Consider the following 24421-nt stretch of genomic DNA (forward strand, 5'->3'; position numbering starts at 1 on the left):
GCACTGCAGTCTGACTCTGAGTTGCTGAGGACAGTATATTTTTCTAATTTTCATTCGGTCATGTCCTATGGAATTTTGGCATGGGGTAATGGTTCGGATGTTTGGAAAATCTTTTTGGTCCAGAAAAAGGCTATCAGAGCTATGCTTGGTCTAACAGCGAGGACATCTTGTCGAGGACATTTTAAGAGTCAAGGTATACTCACAACTGCTGGGACATACATTTTTAGATGCTTAGTTTTTTTGAAAAGCAATTATAATCTATTCAGGGAGTATGAGAACGGCAATAGAACAAGGCGCATTCATCCGTTTCTCTTTCCCAAGTGTTCGCTCACTTTGACACAAAAGAATGTGGAATATATGTGCCTAAAACTATTTGATAAACTTCCGAGGAATTATCAAATTCTCGATGCTAATAAGTTTAAGACTAGAATCAAGAAATTGTTGATAGAATTGGAACCGTACGATGTGAAGGAGTACCTAAATCATAAATTTCAAATCTGAGCGTTTTATATTTGTTCAGTTGCTTCTTATATTGACGTATTTTCTTTTCAATATTGTTTGATTATGGAAATAAATATTATTATTATTATTATTATTATTATTATTATTATGTCATTTATGGGAGCGAGAAGAAAATCTGAAAAAAATTTGGTGGTGCGTGATATCCACCAACTAGCCTATATGCCACTCACGCAACGTACCTATTGATAAATCGAATTTTTTCTCAAAAACCATCATTTTAGCCAAATGAATCAAGCCATGCAAAATTAATATCAATGAGGAAAAAAATTTTGTTCCAAACGAGTTTTAGGGGTTGCTTTTTCTATCCATGCAATAAGAAAACACCAGCAATGTTTTCTCAATTTCAATTCCGTTTTTTTTTTAACTCTACTACTACTATTGTGATCAGTATAGTGAGAAAAATTTTGGGAAAAGATAATATGGTATTAAAGTAGATATGATTTACCCTTCTCGTTGGAAATTACTTTTATTTCCAATAATTCTCTAGAAATAAAACAATTAGTGGAGTAAAGATATGAAAACTCACTTCAGCAGTAGAAAATTGGAGTTTCAGTCAAGCAATGAAATCGTTGGAGAAGAATCAACTTGTTTGCTATGAGTGTTTTTTATTCAATTCCTAAGCATACACACACCTTAAAACTTGAATTGTATACAAGACATGGTGGACAAAAATGAACGAAAATACTTCCTCATCGAAGTATAGGGCTGTCATTAATTGCAATTAGAGTCAATTTTCAATATTCAGCTTTTTGGAGACTTCGATAGTGTTAATTATATACTTCTTCCTACTGAAACTTTCAAATAAGAATTGATTATAGTTTACGGATTAGCGGTTTGTTACTTTTAATGATACCATATTCATGAACTTTTAAATTCTTACGAATGGAATTTTCCATTATGTTGTAGGAAATAAGTATGCAAGAAAAAAATGATGCAAGTTTTTTCGTCCCTTTTTTTGTTGCTCCTTTTATTGATTTCGATTTATTATCTCAAGCCAAGATGTGATATTTCATTTCGTAAGCGAATCAGTTTCGTTTGTATCAACAAATATGACAAATAACAGGCCAATTTCAATTAATAAAGAACCTTGCTAAATTTCTGGAAAATGTTTGAAATCAAGCATTGAATCATATTTCAGTTTGATAACTAAAATTAAACCTACAACACACTTACACTACAGTTTTCTCTATTATGGTCCCTAATCGTTTTAATTGTCTCTTGACAACTTACATTAAGATTTTAAATCCAGGAAAATACCAACAGATTCCGAACAAAGTTGTTCGAAGTTCAATCTGGCTTTTTGAAAGGTGATGAGGCGCATTTTTAAGAAAAGAAAAACAAAATTGAAAATTAGCAAAAACTGAGCAATATTTTGTTTTGGTAATGGCAGATACACTGTCCAACAATTGAACTGATCAATTAACTTTTGGAATATTCGCTTCAATCTGTTCATTTTTCAGATAACGGAGCATATTTAGTTGATATTTTTGTGTATTTTTCAGAAAATAGTACAAGAATGAAGAGTACATATAGTGAAAACAGTTCATTGAAAATATGAGAAATATTTTAGGAAGCTATTCCAGGTCTATACAGGATGAGTCTTTGACTCGTTCAAATATTTCAATTATAGATTCTTGAGGTCAAAAGAAACACTTTTTTCCTATACCATTTTTTTTATTCTGCCCTGATGAAAAGATATAGTCATTTTAACTTTTCATAATGAGCTGTGCCACCCATTGAAAAACAAAATTACCTTCAGAATAACTATCCAAATCTGATACCCTACACATCTGTGGATCTTTTAAACAGAGTTGCATTCAGCCAAAGCACCCAATTTTTCGAATATCACAGATATTTTTTATTTTTGAAAATCAAATCACTCGAAAACGGCGCATTATACGAGAAAATATGAGAATACTTTCATTTTACAGAATGTTCAAATATTCATTATATAGAGTCCAACTTAGTTTCAAAAGTTGGGTTTTTTGAATTTTTGGTACTTTTATGGTTCATAATGAGGAAACTGGAGGACGTGGGTCATGTCTTGTGTTCGAAAAAGATTCATCAAATAAATGAAAAACTATATACCGAAATTAATTTCATTCGATAAAACCGTTTGAGCGATAGAACTAAAAATAACTTTTTTTATGGTTTTTCAACAGCCTGTATCTTTTGAACCGAGCCGATTCGGATAAAATGGTAAAGGAAAAAAGTGTTTCTTTTAACCTGAAGACTCTACTGTTAAAATATTTCTACGAGTCAAAGACTCACAAAATCACAAGGATAAACATAAAATTATGTATACCTGATCCCTATCAATTGTTGAGCAGTGTATATGTGGATTTTTTTTGTCTGTTCTTCCTGAAGTGCATGTCGTACAAGCTTGCCTATCCTAAGGTTGTATACCTCCAGATATAAGGATGAATAAAGATTGATTTACTGTTCAAATAAGACCGTCTTATCGTATATTAAGACAATTCTTCAGCTATCCAACCTCCCCTCGGAATACTTGTTTTGTCCGATATGAGACGACGTATTTCCACCTGAACTTTTACGATCATTCAAGAAAAGAGAAACAAAACAACTTGAGATCCTCGCACCATTTCCCTCCTCATCGAAATTAATGTTTCGTGTTGACAGCCCTGGTGATTAGTGGGAAGTGTGTATCACATTGTCTAAATAAGTGAAGCTCCCCTTTTCATTTTTCCAACTCACGTACGCAGGACATTCTAAATGAGGCGACACAGACATTCTTTACGACATCGATATCGGATTTTCTGCGTTCCATACACTTTTATCCCTCGACCTAAGTTTTTCCTTCTCCGAAGATTACTTATTCACCGAAGGACAATGTATGTTTCATGGAGAAATACGTGTCTGCTCTTTCTTCCCCGAGAGATGTTCACCCTAAACAAATTTTTTCCTAGTTCGCGGCCGGGATAGAATGGGAAGTCATTTTTTTAACTCGGGCTTTGTTTCCTCTGATTTTTATGAATCGGTTTTCTTTTTCCCCCATATCGTTCTGGCTGTTCGGAAAAACGGAAGGTGGGGCCCGAACAGATTGATGGCGTACATCTTCCTGTAGGAAATATCAGCTGTATATTGCCGTTTCTAAAACGTTGAGGCAATAATAATAATGCTGGACTTACACTCAGGTTCAAATTCAAAGGCCCCACTTCACTTTTTACTCCAGAATCACGTTAACGTTTTTCTTTATGAGTCACTGTCTCATTATCCGAATTCTCTCTTTGAACGACATCTTCGTGATTAAAATTATGTTTGAGCCTCCCAATTGGGTAGCTGCTTCGCTTCGCCATCTTTATACGCATCCATCCAAGCCATATTACGATAGTTTTCTACATTCATAATACTTCACGAAATTTAAAATTGGCTCATAATTACTCATCAAAGAATATGCACGGAGTCGAAAAATTCTGAGAATTCATAACTCAAGGATTCATAAACTAAAAAATACTTCAGAATGGATTTCCCATACAAACTTTAAATACTGAAACGTTACGGAAGTCAGTAAATATTTGAAAACAAATCTAAAAAATCTACAGAAAGTTTATGACATGTGATTAAGTGTCCCTCATCATAATCAATTTTATCTCCAGAATAATGCTTGATTTGTTTGAAAATCTCGAACAGAAGTTAGAACTGGTCAAAATAAAGCGTTTCACGAAAAATCAAAGTTGAAAAAACTATTGAAAATGATTACTGAAATAGATCATAAAATACGACCCTAGACCGTTTGTTAGCTGAATTATCGCAAAGCAGTGGGAAAAAACTTCTCTCCTGATTTGACCATATGTGTTTTCGTTTAGGATATTGGCTAGTTCGATATTTACGTGGTGACGAAAATCGAAAGTTAGGATTGCCGAATTTTTCTCATTATTTTTTAGTAACTTACACCCTTACACGATTTTATAAAATGGCTCATTTCGATATCAACTGACAGAAGAGACTTAGGACACAAGTGTAAAAAACAGAATAACACTTCAAAATCTCACCAATAAAATTCGACTAAATTATTCACGAATTTTTTCACAATGGGCATCACAATCTTCTTTTTCGAACATTCCAACAATCGTTGTAAAAATATGATGAAATGGTGAAACATCATAGCACTTTTTCAACATAACTAACACAAGCACTTTCAAAAAACTGCCTTGATTTTCTACTTCTTTTTTCACCCTAAATTGCACGACACAACAATTATGTGACCTGATGCATCTAATCCGATGAACTTTTGGTACTGAACCATTCATTGTCCAGCCATATGTTGATGTTTTGTTTCGTTTTTGCGATGCCAGAGTCACCATCCACAGTCCCGTACTTGAAATTCAATGAAATTTTGTCGAACTTCTAGGGGTTGTATCTCAGCCATCTTGAATATTTTATAAGGAGAATTTTTGGTTAAACGACTTATTTTGATGAGGTCTACCTTCTGTCAAAAAGAGCCTCACCTTTTAAAACACCTTGTACATCATTTTGTTGAAACTAACTCAAACACTTGAAAATGTTTGCAAAAAATATCATTATTCAGGTGCAGTGGAAGATCATTTCCGTCATTTTCACATCTTTATCAAGAGGATTCTAGATTTTGAAGGGGGTTGCGTCGCACAACGACCTTGAAAACTATTGTGCCGCCCTGTTCCAGAGTTAAATATGAGATAGATGTCATCTATCTCCAGAAGAATTGTCAGTCCAATCCTACACATTATTTGAATGACCCAGTTATAAAGACAAATTCGTGATTTAAAGTACTTTTTTCTTTACAAGGCGATAGTGTCAGTTCATGAATCAATTTCTTAAAAAAATTCAGGATGGGTACAGCCAGTGATCAGTATATTTCTCACCGGATATATTGAACTAATTAAATAATGAAAATTCTAATTCTTTCCAGATTTGGTGGTTTAGTCCTGGACAAGGCTGTGGACCAATTCAAGGGTTACGAGGTATTTCAGCCGATCATAAACGGAATTGGTGGGAATTTGGTCTCCGTTCAAGCCAGTCGTATAGCTACAATGCTCCATCAAACTTCCATTCGAGGAGTCATCCCACCGCACACCAAGAGATTTGTAGCTCCATGGACAGCACTCTTCGGTGGAGGTAAGGAAATTGTTTTTAATCTATTTATCATTCTGGTTTTCACATATGAGTGCCTGGTAATTCGGAATATACCATTTTCATTCGTTTTTTACTAGATTGTTATGTCCAAATATCTATTACAGTAAGTGATGAATATGTTTGGTCTTTTATTTCATAAAACGTTGAAATATTCATTAGATAGCGTCCAACTTAGTTTCAAGAGTTGGCTTCTTTGAATTTTTGATATTTTATGGTACGTAATGGTCATAATCAGAAAACTGGAAGACGTGGGTGATACTTTGTGTTCGAAAAAGATTAATCGAATAAATGAAAAACTGATATCTCGAAATTCATATCATTCGATAAAACCGTTTGTGAGATAGAACTTTTTATAGTTTTTGAACAGCCTGTATCGTTCAAACCGAACCGAATCTACTGTTAAGATATTCGCACGACTCAATGACTCTTTTTCTTCTTCTACGTGCGGTGGGGCACCGCACTGTGCTGAACTGAAGCCTCGTGACCCATTGTTCGTCCGCTTGTAGTTGGAGAAACTAAAATTCTGTGACATGCTGACAAAAATGCCACAAGTCGACAGAGAAATGTCCCTCTCACCATAGGAGTTATGGGTGTTGTTTCCTAGGTGTGTCATCCTTAAGTCCTCAAGGTCTTCAACTAATATCTCGAAATTCATATCATTCGATAACACTGTTTGTGAGATAGAACTTTTTATAGTTTTTCAACAGCCTGTATCTTTCAAACCGAACCGATTCGGAAAAAATAGTATAGGAAAAAAGTGTTTCTTTTGACCTCAAGAATCTTCTGTCAAAATATTCGCACAATTCAAAGACTCACCCTTTATACTCAATGCTATGGCTCAAAAAAGTATTTGTTACATAAATTATAGAACCACCTTCAATTCTGAATGCTGCTACATACTTATGGTTTGTAAATCAAGAATCTATGAGAGTACTATATATTAAATGTAAAAGGTTTTTCTTTGTGGGAAGAAGCAATTTCACAGACGGCATATAGAGAAACCACTTCTTTGTGGGAAATTTTAATTTTGTCATGAATTGAATAAGACGAGGCTTATCTTTTAAAAACTTATAAAAACAAGGATGTAGATAATATTATGCAAAGGTTTGAGCTCTCTATGGCTCTTCTATCAAAAGGTAAAAGCCCACCAAAAATGAGACTTCATTGTGAACCATCCTGAACATGAGTGAGATCTCTTCTGGGTGTCCTAGAATATTGACTGGATTATTTCACATAACTTCTATATTGATACACCTTTCAGTGATATAATTTGTATTTTTTTCTTTCCAGTGCTACCAGCGGAGACATCAAGAATCCTGATAGCGATGTCCATTCCAGGCCAAACTATATACGTTTTTGTTGCGGATCTGTTATACAACGAAGGTGTATCAACTCTGACGCCTGTATTCGTTTTGGCCTACCTTACAGTGGGCCTCATTCAAATAATGCTCCTGCTTTATATCGCTCACATTATGATACACACAATGTGGATGTACAAAATAGATCCAGATAATGGCGCAATCCCTTACCTCACAGCTTTCGGAGATCTCCTAGGTTCGTCGCTGCTCCTGCTGGCCTTTATGTTCCTGAAAAGCATCGACCAGGAATACTCCCCCATGCAGAAGGCCTGAAAACCTCGAACCTATTCAGGAACAATTTGTACATAAATTCGTTCACCGTAAATTTCCATTCTCCTCATCTTTTACTGTATTCTTGACCAGATTCATTCGATTCCCCGGATTAGGAACGTGTAAAAATGTGACGACGATGAAATTGCCTCCGCAAATTGCGCTAATATTCTTATTTGCATCGTATTATAGGTCTCACTTCGCCGTGACGAAGGAAAGGAGTTTTTGCATTTCGCATTGTTAAAACAGAACGCCGGACGTTCCGAAACATTGTGTCAGCTGCGTTCAAGCGTCCCTGTTTGAGGACAATGCGGAATTTTCACGTTATTTTCAGGATTGTCCCGGAATTGCTTATCCTGCTCTAAGCTCCTTTTTTCATTTCTATTTGCCACAATTCTAGAACTTCCCTGCAAGAATTAGCGCGCAGGAATTGAGATAACACCTGACGAGAATTCTTATACAGTGGGTGTCTGAAATCTGATTGTCATCTCACTAGCTCAAAAATTCGTTGCACCTAATTTGGGTATGAATTATGTAAATTTCAATTTGTGTCGTTGTGCTTCTTGTTTTCTATATCTAGATTGTCGCCCATTTAATTATCCATCATTTTTGCTCCATTCTCAGAACACTGCATATGCTCTTGGAAATATTGAAATAATTTTTGTATGCATAAAAATTATTTCCATTATTTTCTAGCTTTCATCTCATCAATAAAAACGAAATGAAAAAAGGACACTCACTGTATATTCATTCGATAACTTTATCGTTCGACTGCTCATCAGCATTCCCAAACCAAATCAAAATATTTTAACTTATAGATAATGATATTTTCGAAGACTGATATATGGGTATTCCGCTATTTTTTGGACTCGTTGTTTTTGTTCCGATATTTCCATTAAGGCATTTTTCCTCTTTTAATCAGTATCATCATTGCAGCCTTATATAGATTATTCTTTTTACCATTGTTCTTTCTTAAATATTAGTTCAGAATGTTAACATTCAACTGTGATGTTTTAATAAATTATTCCTTTTCCGTCTCAGCTTACTTATTCGAGTACATTCGAAACTAATTGCAACCCCATTCTGAAGCTACAAATTTGGTCGAAGGGTCTAAATGGAGTATTGAATGATCCGCGCCGATGTGACATGCCCTTGTGATGGAACAAACGTTCTCGATTAATTCGATAATGGTTCCTCGATTTTTTCTACGAAAATTGTAACGAGAAAACAGGCGATTGAATATTTTATGTCGGCTTTTGTGTTGGAATAACAGAAGGGAAGTTATTGGAAATCCTTCCATGTTTTTTCGATTACGCTGGCGTAAAAAAGGAAAGGGAACCGCATACAGGTTCCTCGAGAAATTCAGTGTAAGAACGGAATGAGGGAGTAGAGTTCAATTTCGATGGCATACAAAAACTCTAAATGAAATTCATTAGGATAAATTTTAGATTCTTATTATGTGAAAGACTACCATTCATGTGATATAGGTAAACCTTATGAAAGTGTAGAGTAAGTGTTCGAATATGAGCCCTGCAGTTTTTATGGGCCCCCAATATATTTTCACTAGAGCATGCGCGACAGATATGAATTCCGTACTAAAACACTTCTATTAGGCTCTCAAACATTTTCGTGTACATGCGCGCAGCCTGGTGAATGTTTTTGGGGTATTTGTTAACGTCCATGTTTAAATCTGGATATTTGATGTGCAATATTCATAACATGGAACGAGCCTTTCCAGAAAATACTAAAACTGTTTCTGATCTTATCTGCAACATCCCCAAGTATGAATAAGGTATTTTAATAATTTCTGATGGTAATACTGAATCTTCTCTGATCTTCGTTGGTTCAAAGTTCGAAACTTGAAAACGTATCCGATTCAATCTATAGGAGAAATAGAAGGACTGAATTTCTAAGCTACTTTCAATCAATAAGGTAGGTATAAAATTGTTTGCAAAATACTCCCGAACACTGATGAACACTTCAGTTGTTATTTCACCATATGCTACTATCAGTTGCCGAAGATTTTCTGAAGATGTAGATTCATTTTTGTATACTGAGTGAGTAAAAAGTAACCCACACAAAATGAATATCTCCGGTTTTTCCTACTGACCTGCGTTGTGAAAAAATTCTCGTGATGATCAGATTCTAATTTGAATGAGGTGAATTTTCATGTACAATAGAGAAGTTTTACGTGCTCTACGCAGAGAGTGAGGGTAGTTAACAACCCTAATTTTTTGTGACATAATAAATTATATGAAATGGGAATAACAAATGCAAAAATGAAGGAACATATAATTGATATGTTCTTTCATGTTTCATCAATTAGTGCTCTGAATGACCTCTTCATGTGACTGACCTTTACAAATACAAAAAGAAGTAAAAAAATCAAATTCAATATATTAAACACTTCACCCCTATCATGAAAAGAAGGTTGCTAAAAAACCTCATGCATAATGACTAAATTATCCTCACCAACAAGGGGCTATCCTATTTGGTACAAAAACTCAGGGTTTTGCCATTTAAAGAATCTCGAGTATCATACACTTCATGAAGGGTGCTTGGGAAACTTCTCAATCATACATTGCGTAATTCAAAATGAAATTGTGTTCTATTTTTCAACAAAGTGATAAATACCAAATATATGAGTTTTTTATTTTTAACTTGCCATGGCAGATGCCAGACCAGGAATTACAAATGTACAATGTGTATTTGAAGGCTTTTTTTTTCAACAGAAGGTAGAACTGGTCAAAATGACGCGTTTCACAGAAAATCACCAATTCAAAACCTTCAAAATGACAAAGTTGAAAGAAAAATTGAAAATTATTACTGAAATAGATCCTAATACGACCCTAAGACCGTTTGTTAGTTGAATTATCGCAAAGCAGTGGAAAAAAAATTATCTCCTGATTCGACCATGTGGTTTCGTTTAGTATATTGGCTCGTTCGATATTTACGTGGTAATGAAAATAGAAACTTAGGATTGCCGAATTGTTCTCATTATTTTTCAGTAGCTTACAAGATTTTATGAAATTGCCCATTTCGATACCAACTGATAGAAGGGACTTAGAACACAAGTGTAGAAAATAGAATAATAATACTTCAAAATCTCACCAGTAGAATACGTCTAAATTATTCACATATTTTTTCACAATGGGCATCACAATCTTCTTGTTCGAACATTCCAACAATCGTCGTGAAAATGGGATCAAATGGGGAAACATCATTGCACTTTTTCAACAAACTATAATAAGCACTTTCAAGAAACTGCCTCGATTTTCTACATTTTTTTTTCACCCTAGAATGCACGATAAAATAATCATGATTCTCTCAAAAGTGACCTGATGCATCTAATCCGATGAACTTTTGGTACTGAACCATTCATTGTCCAGCCATATGTTTATATTTTGTTTCGTTTTTGCGATGCCGAGTCACCTTCCACAGTCCCGTACTTGAAGTTCAATGAAATTTTGTCGAACATCTAGAGGTTGTATCTTAGACATCTTTATATAGACAATTTTTGGTTAAACGACTTATTTTGATGAGTTCTAACTTCTGTCTTTCTCTACATTTTTTTTCACCCTAAAATGCACGATAAAATAATTATGATTCTCTCAAAAGTGACCTGATGCATCTAATCCGATGAACTCGGTACTGAACCATTCATTGTCCAGCCGTATGTTTATATTTTGTTTTGTTTTTGCGATGCCTGAGTGTCACCTTCCACAGTCCCGTACTTGAAGTTCAATGAAATTTTGTCGAACATCTAGAGGTTGTATCTTAGCCATCTTTATATGGACAATTTTTGGTTAAACGACTTATTTTGATGAGTTCTATCTTCTGTCAAAAAAAGGCTCACCTTTATAAACACCCGGTGTATAGCCTCAGTTTCTGTATGGACTCTTCCATTCTAGAAAATTCAAATATATACAGAGATATATATAGCTTTGAGATAACAAAATATACGGTTGTCTGTCAGCAGAAGACAAAATTTCAAAATTTATTCGGGATAAATTAATTTTCAATAATGTGATAACATAATATGGTTAACACATTTTCATTCAGGCTAGAAATACAAAGTTACCTATATTTTATTCAGTATTTGGAAAAAGGTCAAAAACACAGGTCAGATTGTCCGTTTCGGAATAATGGATATTTTTCAGCAAAAAAGAAACATTTGGAATTCTGTAAAGTAGGTACATATGTTACCTTTATATATAGCTATCAAATTGCAGTTTGTGCCAAAAATATTTATAAATGCCAAGCTTTGTGCCCATCATATGAATAGAACGTTCTTAAAATCTCGAAAGCAGTGTTAATTGCCATATGAGATGTCAATAGGCAGCTTACTGAATTCAACCGTGTATATATCAACACGAGCATACATCTAGGTCAATTGGTAGATTCTGAAGATTCAACCTCAATTGTCATTATGATTAAAAAATGCTCCTTCTCCATTCTATCATGTCCTCCTATTGAAGTAAATGATAAGCATACTGCTCATAGCTAGTAGTTAGTCGTGCTAACAATAAAACCAGAAACTTCCTTGAAGAAACAATAATTTAATATCTAACAATCAACGTTTTTCTCATATGACTAAATTATAATTTTACTGCATGTTTTCCCTCATTTTTCACTCTACCAATTCAGTGGTGCTTATGCTTCTTGGTTTCTTGAAGCACGAGAACTCAAATATTCCTTCTCCTTCTCCAAATAGCTCGCCATCTTCCAGAGTAACCGGCAACACCTTGTTCAAAGTTTCTGGTAGAAAGAGACACGCTATAGCTCCTAAAATTAGCAAAGTTCCAAGTATGACGTCTGGAGAGGGCCGCCAAATGGTGCTCAAGAAAAGAATCTGTGAACTAAAGAAGCTAGCAGCATACCCTGCCACATGTATAGCAGACACGCCTTGTCCTCGTACAACTACTGGTATCAATTCAACAGCGTACTGCGCTCCAGAATTGTAAGCAACGTTAACAGAGAGCCTAGCTATTATAGCTAAGGCCAATATTATCATAGGTTGTGGTTTTTCCATCGAAGCTTGAAAAACACCGGAGGATATGGTGAAGACGCCGCTGACGAAGAGGGCTCCACTAGCCAAAGCTTTTCTTCCTATCCTATCTTGAGTGATAAGGATGAAAATGCAGGATGGTAAGATTGTAGCTGATGTTATACTGAAGACGAGGAAGGGGGAATATCCAAGACCATTCACGTTTCGAGATATGGCATCATAGCACAGTGTCATCACCATTCTGAAAAGAAAAATTATTGACTCATACTTTTAAGCAACTCAATCAGAACTTAAAAGAGCACTCAATGAATTCTCACCCAACAACTGAAAACTGAAAAAAATATAAAAGCATGACAAAAATCTAGCATATATTTGGAAATATGATTCATGATTGTATTATAAACGTAGAAGAGAATTTTTATTGGAAAATATAAGTGGAATGACTCAGAAAAATTTACACATTTCCCACATGAATTTATTTGATTTTCATTCGGATATTTTTTTAAAATTGACAAAAGGTAACTCATATGTTTAACACGCTGTAACAGTATGTCACCTACTCTTCAGTTTTTTGGTTTATCATTATCGTTGTTTAAAGTGTTAGTTTTGAGTTTGTTGTAGAGTTTAAATTTTATTGTATGCAGTTTGTTTTATTTTTCTTTATATTATGTATCAAATGGGTTGTACCGTTCATAAATTATGCGAAGCATAATGCATAAATAAAAATAAAAATAAATAAATAAATACTCCAACAGTATTAGCAAATACTTCAAACGATTGATGATGTTAATGTTGCTAGTCAAAGAAAATCATGACCATACTCAGATTAACAAAAATTGGTCTCACTCATTTGATAAACTTGAGGAGGGTAGATTTTGCACGTTGTGGAAACACGTTACCCTCAAGACAAAATGTGAAATATCTAGAGACCTTGGAAAATTCCAATAATTCTAATTCTGAAGGATGGTTTGTTTGAGATGAAAACCCCGAAAAATGGAAAGAGTAGCAGAGAAACATCTGATATTTCCCTCGAGAATTATTGAAAAAAAATTCGCTGAAACTTCGAATAATTTTCGCAGAAATCTATTCCACGAGCTGAATTTTAAACAACGGAAACGCGCGAAGTATAAACAGATTAAATCGAAGTCACATTTCACACTTTTACCTAGTTAATGAGAATCTAGGAATGAAACAAGAAATTCTTGTTCGAAATAACTTTCCATTATCTGTATTCATCGCAACGACTAACCCATTTTCTCCATTTTTATCACGTTCCACGGTCCGGAAAATTCTCCAAGTATTTCAGCATTTTGTTAGGGGTCTGCTTGAATTTTTTATGTGAAACTTTGTCCATGATATTCGGAATCCATGTTAGTATAGCATACTTATCTGTTTTATGAAAAGGGGCATAACGTACGGACTGTTTTGCCACCATTGTTTTGTATGGTCTTTTTCCACTATGTTACTTGAAAACTTGCAACTCTTATGGAGGAAACGTTTTCGCAGATCGTTTCAATTTTCCAATTTTTTTTTATTTCTTCTTCACGTTAGTTTTTAGGTCAATATAAATCATTCAGACTTCTTCGATTATCATGGTATGGGGTGGAATATCTTTGACTACTCGCACAGACCTATTGGTCGTTGATAATGGAGCTATGAATGCTGATAAGTATATAAGGAACATTCTTGAAGAGCATGTAGTGCCATTTGCCCCATACATTGGTGAAAATTTCATTTTTATGGACGATAATGCCAGACCCCATCGTGCGCGCATCGTTCAGGAGTACGTCGAAGAGGTTGAAGTCTCTCGAAAGGAATGGCCAGCAAGAAGTCCAGATTTCATTCCGAGTGAGCAGGTTTGGGACAACCTCAATAGAAGGCTGAGAAGTCCAGAAAATCATCCAGCTACTCTTAATGACTTAGGAATCCAACTCGGAGAAATCTGGGAAGGATTAGATCAGAACATTTTAAGATCACTCATTTTGAGTATGAACCGTCGTTGCCGAACTGTAATTAACCCAAAGGGTGGAAATACCAAGTATTAAATCACTTATCAGCATTTCAGTATTTTGAAAATTGCTCATTTCTCTTCTTTCACATAAGATTCGTTGAAATCCCGAATTTTTCTTCCATTTAATGTGTCTTGTTTCGTTCAAAACCTTCCCGAGAGAACATAAAAAATAAGTTATAAAGTCAATGTAACTTTCATTAAAATTAAGATTTTCAGAATGTGCGTTAATTTTATTGCGCAGTGTATTTAGTGCGTTACGAAAATATATACAGAGTAAGTCAACAGTGCTCAGTCAGTCGATAACTCTTAAATTTTGGGTTCATAATCTTTGAGCAGAAGCTTAAATTATTTTTGATTTTATTATTTATGTTTTTTAAAGATAGCATTAAGGATGTTTTTTTGTATTGTGAGATGTTCTATACAACAATTTGTATTATTTTTATACTACTTTTGTAGTTTTTTATGGCAAAATAAATACTTACTTACTTACTTACTTTTATAAGATGGTCCGAAAGTGGTGAAAGGCAATACTTTTTCTGAGGAGAATACCCAATTCTAATGTAATTTTTGAAATCTATATGAAACTCTGATTCCGAAATGTCCCAATCGTCATAATTTTATTTATTTTTCATGCAACTTTTGACTTTCATTGTTTTTTTTTTCAAACTAGCAACTATAAAATGACGTGAAAACTGCCAGTTGGAAAACAAATACCTACTCAAAATGAATTCAATAATGAGAAATGAAAACATCAACGACCATCAACAATGGGTCTATCCAAAAAAGGAAGGGTTGTCATTTAAAAAATCCATCTACCCTCTATAGCCCTCGTAGAGAGTGCTTGAAAAACTACGCAATTATACATAAGACGTTGAACGTTGCATGATTTATAATAAAACTCAACTTGTTCTACGAAATATACAGGGTGAGTCTTTGTCTCGTACAAATATTTTAACAGTTAATTTCTGAGGTTAAGAGAAACACTTTTTTTCCTCACCATTTTTTCCGAACCTGCTCCGTTTGAAAGATACAGGCCGTTGAAATCGATAAAAATGATATTTTTATGATTATCCCACTAACAGTTTTATCGAATGAAATTAATTTCGGAATATAGTTCATTTATTTGATGAAGCTTTTTCGGAAGATATCACCCAAGTTTTCCAGTATTCTCATTATGACCATTACGTAGCATAAAAATACCAAAAATTAAGAGAACCCAACTCTTGAAACTAAGATGAACGCTATCTAATGAATATTTGAACGTTTTGTAAAATAAAAGTATTCTTCATATATTCTCGTATATGTCGCCATTTTCGTGTAATTTGATGGTTAAAAATTAAAAAGTATCTGTGAAATTTGAAAAATTGGAAACTTTGGCCGAATACAACTCTATCTTTAAAAGATCCACAGATGTGTAGTGTCACAGAGTTATCTAGTTATTCTGAAGGTAATTTTGTTTTCCCAGGGGTGGCCCAGCTCATTGTGAAAAATCGCAAAAAATGGTATAAGAAAAAAGTTTTTCTTTTTACCTCAAGAATCTATTGTTGAAATATTTGTTCGATCCAAAAACTCACCTTTTATATTTATATCTTCTACGAAGATATAAAATTTTATGGCTTTTACTTTTTAATCATTCTGTACATTTTCGTACGCGAGTTTAATTGTTTGCTTTGGTCATTGTTTCATAAAACTCGCAATTTTTGTTGTTGTTTTTGTTGTTGAGTTTTTCTCAGCTCACATCTATCAGGGCAAAGTCGTCCGATAGAGGTCAATCACCTTAGTGCCTTTTTGCACTTTGTTCCAAAAATGATTCGATTGTGAAATCACAACGTAAATAATGAAACAACTTGCAGCGAGATATCAGCGCTTCGATCTAGTTTTCGGGACAGAAGAACGCACAGCCCAATTCCTAGCGGAAAAGAGTATATTGTTTTGATGGAAATAAACGACCGATTGGCCCCATATCCCGATGGACTCTTCGAGGGTCCTTTAATTGGGGTACGGCGTATATCACAGTATCCGGATGGATTCATGAGAGACATTTTCATGTTGAGAAGTTCCATGTCCGCAGTGCGGACACTTAAGTTTCAAACTTTGGATTTCTATTTATAGTCCGTTAGATTTGGGGGAAAACAGTGATGAGGGTGTCCTAGTCAGATAATTTATATTTATATACTACAAGACCGGCAATCAGGATAAGTATCCCCAAACAGTCTTTGATTCTCTGCCTTTTTTTTTGTTGAGATTAATGCCCCTTCAACATTTACTTAATGTTGCCCTTCCGAGAGAATCGACAAGGGAGGATCTATTCGGAAGGGTATCAATTAAAATTGCGGCTGTTTTAATTAATGGAAATCCCGCAGTGCCACGGACCGTTGACTTTCACGTATAATTTTCTTCATTGTAGAAAAAGTGGCCCCTTTAAAGGGGGAATCAAAAATAATTCGAAAAGGGAACGAAATATGAGAATTAGCAATTTTATATCGCAAATTTAATCAATTAAATCAACCGAGGGGGATTTTGCATAATTGGAAAATGATCTACAACTTGAAACAGAGCAGAACGAACAATACGTTTTCTTTTTCTACTCAAGATATCGTATTGACGTTTTTTCACAACCCCCTCAAGATATTGAGTGAAGGCTGTCAATATTGCAGAGCTGGTATAAAAAAAAAAATAAAATCCAATTTAGTATACTTGCGATCTAAAAAAATAGCTTTTGAAAATCACCTTTGGAAGACAGTCTAAAAAGTAGCACTCACATTTTCTATCGAAACTAAACTAAAACAGGCTAGAAAAATCAATCACAGCCAGATGAAGAAATAATTAAAGGAGGAGTTCACCCGAAGTTTGAGGAGGATAATGAGAACTGATGGTCGTAACAGCAAGAATCTGATCAAAACGATCAATTCCTACGCTTGCTCAGCACTGAGCTACACATTCGGCATAATCTCTTGGACCACCACCGATTTAGCAGCCTCACAGAGGCGATGCTGACAAAACACAATAAATATCACCCCAAAAGTTAAATAGAATGGACAGAGCTGCCACGACACCTCGGGGGTAGAGGAATTGTTGACTTGTCCAATCGTATGTCTCAGGAAATTGAAGGACGGAAATATTTCCTGAACAAGGCTGCTTCGTCAGAACTCCATCCAATAGTTTGTGTTGCTGTTAGTTCTACTCCGTTGAAGCTGCAACAGGACCTTTCGAAAACTGTCGAACACTCTGCAGAAAGCAAAATGCAGAAACTGATTGGCAAACCTTTGCATGGAAGGCACCAGAACGAGATCAATCATGATTACGTCGACATATCTGGGTCGAACTACTGGTTGACTTCCGGAAGGTTGGGCTTCATCCTTGCCATCCAAGATCAGGTGATTCCAACAAGGAACTACATGCTTCAGTGGCGGACGACAGCTGTCGTTATGGCTGTTCGATACATGAAACTATCCAGCACATCACAGGGGGATGTCAGAAGTTCGCGGGCATGGAGTACAAGAATATAGACATAATGCTGTTGCCAAGATTCTTCACCAAGAATTAGCAATAAACTACCAACTTCTAAGGTCAAAAAAGGTTCCCTATTACAATTGCCATCCAGATGCTGTATTGGAAAATGATCATCACAAGCTCTACTGGGATCGTACGGTTCTCACAGACCGGAAAATATATCACAATAGACCTGACCTCATATTACAGAATAAGGATGAGAACAGATCATTATTCATCGACATGGCGATTCCAGATAATAACAGTCTTTTAGATAGGCACACTGAAAAAAATTTCAAAATACAGAGATCTCGAGGAACAAACTAGGAGACAGTGGAAACTGAAAGATATCAACCATCCCTATTGTCATTTCATCTACAGACCTGATACCGCGGAAACTACTAGAGAACTTGAGAAAACTTCAGTTGGACGAAAATAGCTATAGAGCCTTGCAGAAAGCGGTACTGCTGGGAACGGCGAGAACTGTACGCAAGTACATGAGGAATGCAGAGGAACATCGTCTGCTCCGACAAGGAAATGCAGGCGGATCAGGATTCCAACAGATAGCAGGGAGCCGAGGAACGACTACCACCACGAGCAGGAAAACCTGGAAAGGGCTCCAACAGAGCTTAATCCTTTTGATATCTGAGATATCTGGGATAAGTGAATGTTCCTCTGGAGAGGAGTGTGAAAGCAGCAAGGCTAAAGTCATATTATAAATCAAATTTAGAAGGATAAATAGTTGAACCATTGTGAACAATGACTCAATGAATGATAATTCTCAACTTTGATGTTGAAATTCCTAGAATAACGTTTGATCAAAATTCATTTTTCCCTTTGTTTGATTTTAATTCGAATATAAAAGTGTAACTGGCATGTCGTAATGGCTAGGTTTCAATTAAAAACGCTGCAAATTGTTCAAAAAGTCCATTATGCCCTGAATTATTGATATATTTCAACTTTCGACGTGCCAAATTGATGTCGAAATTGAAAATAGCCTCTACCCATTCATAGTTAATGCACATACAAAGCGAATTAACTGTCAACTTTTTTCAATTCTTTATTTTCAAAATCCCCGCCTGGTTCTTCTTCTACGTAAGATGAAAGCATTTTGGTCGGTTTTCTTTAGAGTACTGTGTACTGTGTGCCTTTCGAACCACATGCCCTGTGGCTTATTATTCATCCCCATTCAGTTGGAGAGGCACACACCCTGAGAAAAATCGACAAAAATACCGCCCTCTCACCATAGGAAGAGATGATGTTGTGTCACCTAGGTGTGTTTTCCATAACTCTGTAAGGTAACTATAGGTAAACAGAATATGTGCAACAGACTCATCAATGTTCCTGCACAAGTAGCACAAGAAATAACCAGTAAGTTTAATTTTCTTCAAATGTTTGTTCAACAGGTGGGCAGTCATTACACCATTCACTAGACTCAGTGATTTCCTCTCAAGAGAACCTTTTTGGTCCTTAGGCCTCTCGGCTGCCTGAGACCACTTCTCGTGCCCCATTCATAGAAAAATTTTCTGTCTAGCCATCTAATAAAGAAGCAACGCTGGTTCAAGCCAGTGAAAACTGTAGTTCAGACTGCAGTATGGAACAGTCCTCTCCTAGGTGGATGGACTGATGATTAAAACAAGGTTCCATATTCTCCACTCCAGTCTCTGTGGAAAGCACAAAGCCATCAGTAAACCTAGAGGGACCTTCAGGCACCAGAAGCCTATTTGGTGTAGACCATAGATCTCTATCGCCTGGTACACTAGTTTTTTGTACGAAATTTCATCGAAGTATCTCTTGTAGCTTCCGATAATCATCCCAGACTATTTTTTTGAGGACACTGAAGGAGAATTAGTGATCGCAATCCATCTCTCTCAATATTTATATCGAAAAAATCCTCAAAAAGTAATCCTGTGAAAATTCAAAAAAATCATGGGGAATTTCTGCAACTGAAATTCTACAAGAGCCAAGAAGACTTTATTTAAGAGCCAAGCACCAGTTTTTACTTCGATTGGACCTGTATTTTTCGAAATATTGGGAAAACATTTTTTTAGTTGGAGAGAAAAGCAACGATGGGCGAGTTGAGTACTTGGATGGGTGACCATTCTAGCTATGAATTCGAACAAGAATGAGAAAAATCTTGGCTCATGTGGGTGCTTATACAATTTTTTGTACTCTCGCTGTCTCGAAATGTAAACTGAAAAAAATTTAAGATGAAAATTTTTTTTTATCGACGCCAAAGGTTCTTTATTTTAAACAATGAAACGAAACTAAAACAATAAGGCTTCAATTTCAAGTTTTATCATAAAATTGGAATAATGCGATTTGACGAAACTCCTTGTATCCGAAATGATAGAAAAACGAACAGCCAGTAGATTATATCAGTGAAAGTAGATGGAAAAATTCCCTTCGCTGCATATTTCATGTTATCTAGTTTACCTGAGATTCTGTTCCGCGTGGAAAACTGATTGCGGATAGAAGCAAAAACGAAATACACTTGATGTAGTATGAAAATCGATTACTAATGGGATTGAGACAAAAAAGCCCCTATTTTCGAGTTCGCTGAAGAACTCTGTATGCCTTGAGAATGGATGGAGAAATCCGGCAAAAATGTAACATCAAAGAGAACGACGTGAAAGCCATTTTACTTCTCTATAAAGTTCCTTTTACTTCCCTCGATCACATTTTCATTCATCTCAATATTTCCGCGTACATTTCATAGTTTCATCTTGTGAAATTGTAAACAGAACGGGCAAAGAGTAGCAGCATTTCTTCCATTCCAACGAATTGGATCTATTACTTTTACAGATGCATTTTCATACAGGGTGTCCCACGGTGGGTTGCCTATTAGACGTTTATGGAGAACGAATCTGAAAATTCGGGATATCTGACTGAAATATTCTCAATGTTGCGACGTAACTTGTGGATTTTTGTTTGTTTGTCTTGTTCTATATTTGCCAATATGCAGACGAATGCGCACTTATCGCTAGCATCTTAGAGGATTTACAGATAATCTTGGACACCTATAAACATATATACGAAGCTTTAGGCCTTGACAAAACCAAAATCCTGTCCGCCAGAAAACCTTCAAACAGATATCAGTCTGGATGATGGAACTCTAGAACAGGTCGAGCAGTTCAAATACTTGGGAAGCTTCTTAAATACTAGGGCTAACCTAGACACGGAAATACACAACCGTATCAATTCAGCATCACGGGCATTCTGGAAGCTAAAGGACGGAGTGTTTCAAAATCACGACCTCAATTTGAAGACCAAGACAGCTGTTTACAAAGCAGTGGTCCTCCCAACGCTTCTTTACAGAAGCGAAAGCTGGACGCCCTACAGGCCAAATATCAAACAGCTTGAACAAACGCAACAAGACTATCTAAGACAGATAATGCACATCAGATGGTTCCACAAAGTTTCGAATGCAGAAGTCGCGAGTTGTACAACAATTGAGACTCAAGTAACAGGGGTCTGACTCAGATGGAGCGGCCACATTCTGAGGATGCAAGACACAATACTCCCCAAAATAGCTCTGTACGGCGAATGCACAGAGGGAGCTCGTAAACCAGGAGGCCAGTATAAGCGGTTTAAGGATTTGCTGCATCAATCCCTAAAATCAGTTAATGTCAATCATAACTGGGAACAACTAGCGTATGATAGATCACAGTGGAGGTCTTTGGTCCACAGTTAAAATGGAGACTCGAGAAGAATACAGCGGCGGCCAGATCTGGTTGGTGACTATCCATGCCCAGAGTGTGGAAGGATCTGTACGTCACGGTTGGGTCTCTTTAGTCACAAGAGGGCACAGAGTCGCAAGTAGCCATAAGAAATTATAAGTTTGATCGCACCGATAGTCTTTTTGTAGATTTATTCTCGGTAACGAGATTCAGCAATGAATGAATGAATGGTCCTTTCTTAGGTCTTATAGTTCTTGGTAACTCTGCATAAACCAACCATTATTCGTTTTATCTTCCACGTTAAGGTTAAGAAATGTGGAGTTAATAAACTTGCTAGATATAGTGACGTCGGTAGAATTCATTCGTCAAAGTTCTACAGCTATATATACTGACAAAAATAGAGATTTTGACAGCATAACAACGCAATCGATTCCGGTTCAGAATTGTTCAACTGAAAAAATGGATTAGTCGGAACCATAGGGGGATGATACCTGATCCCGCAAACAACAATTTTTATGACGAATTCATCTAATTCCGTCTCCTTGTGACTCGATCCTCCTGTCACTCGGAATACACCGAGTTCAAAGGCTCAAAGTTCTATATCCGTAAAACTCCACAAGAAAAGCGGAGTGAAAGTAAACCCACAGAGAACATATTCGCAAGTTTGCTGTTCCTTTTCCCATCTGAATTTCCCATTGAAAATTATCTCTCCTTTCCCGAATTATTCAAGCTGAAGTCAACCAGGTGAAATCTGCATAAAGCCTTCTGTCGTTCATTCCTTGCTAAGTTCTGACAACAATGTTTTTTGCGGCAAGTCGTCTGAGTTCAGGACAAATCATTATTAAGGTTTACGCTTAATTATGGATAACGTTTAAAACATCCAATGATAAAATGGAACGAGGAATATTTTACGGAATTCAAGTATTGAGCTCACGTTGTAGAGATTCTCAGTTATCATATAATATTTTGAATTGCAGTTGATTATTTGAAAATATTACTAGCACACATCTAGAAAAATAATTTCCATTTTGCATTATTTTCTCTCTAACCTAAGTTCTCTTTTTAATGGTATTAAATTCAGGAAAGCAGGTGTTAGATGATTCGAAATATGATCCATATATTATCTTAAATTTTCCACAGCATGAGATGAGACCAGCTGATCTACTTTTCATGTAATATAGAATTGTAATTTTCGTTTTTCTCACCTTAACAGTACAAATGTTCCTTGATTTGGAGTTCAAGACTTCAATTATAAATGAGAAATGATGTTCGATGATTTCTGGAGTCATGAATTTTCACATTCAAATTTTGATTTGAAATCGGGAAATACATATTTGAAAATCTTCTTTTTCTTTAAATTGGTATGATTTACTGTTAGAATATACCGAATCCTCTGATCTATTTAAATGAGTGCAGTCCATCGCTTTATTAATACAGTTACAGATCGGGGAATCAACGCTTGATTGCCGGATAAACGTCAATTTGTTTTCAACCGAAAATTCAGTCACAAGCATCAATAATATCATTCTCGCATCTAATTATGATTTATATACGTCCATTCAACGATTCCCAATTGCTTTCTATTCAATGTATTCAGAAATGAACAGGTTTCAGTGATTTCGTTTTGGAAATCGAGTGACTGTCAAATCGTTGATCGAGCAATCAAAGTTTTGTGAAACCTGCTGTAAATCTTCTACAGTTTCATCGATCACTCTACAGGTGGTTAGGTTAGGTTAGGTTAGGTTAGGTAGAAATGAAGAGGTTTCAGTGATTTCGTTTTGGAAATCGAGTGACTGTCAAATCGTTGATCGGGCAATCAAAGTTTTGTGAAACCTGCTGTAAATCTTCTACAGTTTCATCGATCACTCTACAGGGGTTAGAAAGACACAGCGATTTTCGGATAGCACCTATAAAAAATGTCAATAAAACCTTAACCTTTTTTTGTCTAGTAGGTTGGCTTTATTTCTTTGGGACCGTTTCAAGCCTGAAATGAATAGTTTCTAAAATTCACTTCTAGGGTATCAAATAGATGAAAAAGGTTCAAGAAATGGGATTTGAAAAAAATGGAATGATAGAAATGACTTTAGGAAAAGGAGTTAGATACCCTAAAATGACAGATTTGCACCCCTGTCTGAAAATAAGGGTGTCCCACTACTGTTCTAGGATATGGAGTGCATAGAAGTTGTTTTGTAAATTTCAGAGCACAAAACAGTTCATAATTTAATAGAGAATTGCACGTCAGAGCGCCCATGAAAACAAACTCGAAAATTAAAAATGGAAAAACCAAAAATTCGATTTTCTCCTAAACAGTGTTAGATATCCGAAAGTTTTGTATGAAAATTAAGGTTCACCCTGAATCTTTTCCAAGCATTGTCGTGGGTCTATCTCAGTGCGTTTAGCTTTTTATCTCTGAAATGTCATTTTCTAAAAATTGGAGTGTCTTTTGGACCAACTGTAAAGTTGGGCAATTCGAAAGAAATCATACATTTATCTCGAACAGATCAGATATTAGGAGAAAAATCCCATAATAAATGTCAAGGTAAATATCTGTCCTAATGTTCTCAATGCGCCTGAGCCATTATATCGTGTACCTTTGGGTAGTGCCTGGACTGTCTGGCCCTTCATCATTTCCAGAAGAAATTTCTTTGGTTCGCTCACCCACAAGCTGACAATTACCAAGGTAATATTTTAATTCCGAAACAAAGTTAATCAAAAACCATCGGAGACGTGAAGAAACCACAAGAATCAACTTCCTTAATTTTGTTCGAGATGAATAGAAAATTTTTCAATTCATAAGTTCTCTACAGAACAAAGAAAGTCCAGATTTAGGTCAAAGTTTTCTCGAAATCAATTTATTTAATTTTTATTGTGGATGATGAGTGGGAGCTAATTAGGGGCGATATTCAAATTCGCGGAGGTCGAGAGAACAGACTGAACAGACGGAAAA

At 35.7% G+C, this 24421-nt stretch overlaps 2 protein-coding genes across 8 annotated transcripts in view; one reads left to right on the plus strand and one right to left on the minus strand.

Moving 5' to 3' along the window:
- The window catches only part of LOC123321419 (solute carrier family 41 member 1-like), a 69123-nt gene extending 60807 nt beyond the window's left edge, over window positions 1-8316 (plus strand). For all 6 annotated transcript variants that reach the window (XM_044909001.1, XM_044909000.1, XM_044908999.1 and 3 more), the window contains 2 exons: window positions 5432-5637; window positions 6946-8316. In XM_044909001.1, the coding sequence (XP_044764936.1) occupies window positions 5432-5637; window positions 6946-7286 (547 nt within the window). In that variant the 3' untranslated portion in view covers window positions 7287-8316. The remainder of the gene's footprint in view (window positions 1-5431; window positions 5638-6945) is intronic.
- A 3506-nt stretch (window positions 8317-11822) lies between these two features.
- Window positions 11823-24421, minus strand: part of LOC123322010 (organic cation transporter protein-like) — a 28996-nt gene continuing 16397 nt past the window's right edge. For both annotated transcript variants that reach the window (XM_044909824.1, XM_044909823.1), the window contains exon 5: window positions 11823-12532. In XM_044909824.1, coding sequence (XP_044765759.1) covers window positions 11914-12532 — 619 coding nt within the window. In that variant the 3' untranslated portion in view covers window positions 11823-11913. The remainder of the gene's footprint in view (window positions 12533-24421) is intronic.

Source organism: Coccinella septempunctata, chromosome X, assembly GCF_907165205.1.
Source record: "Coccinella septempunctata chromosome X, icCocSept1.1, whole genome shotgun sequence".
NCBI lineage: Eukaryota > Metazoa > Arthropoda > Insecta > Coleoptera > Coccinellidae > Coccinella > Coccinella septempunctata.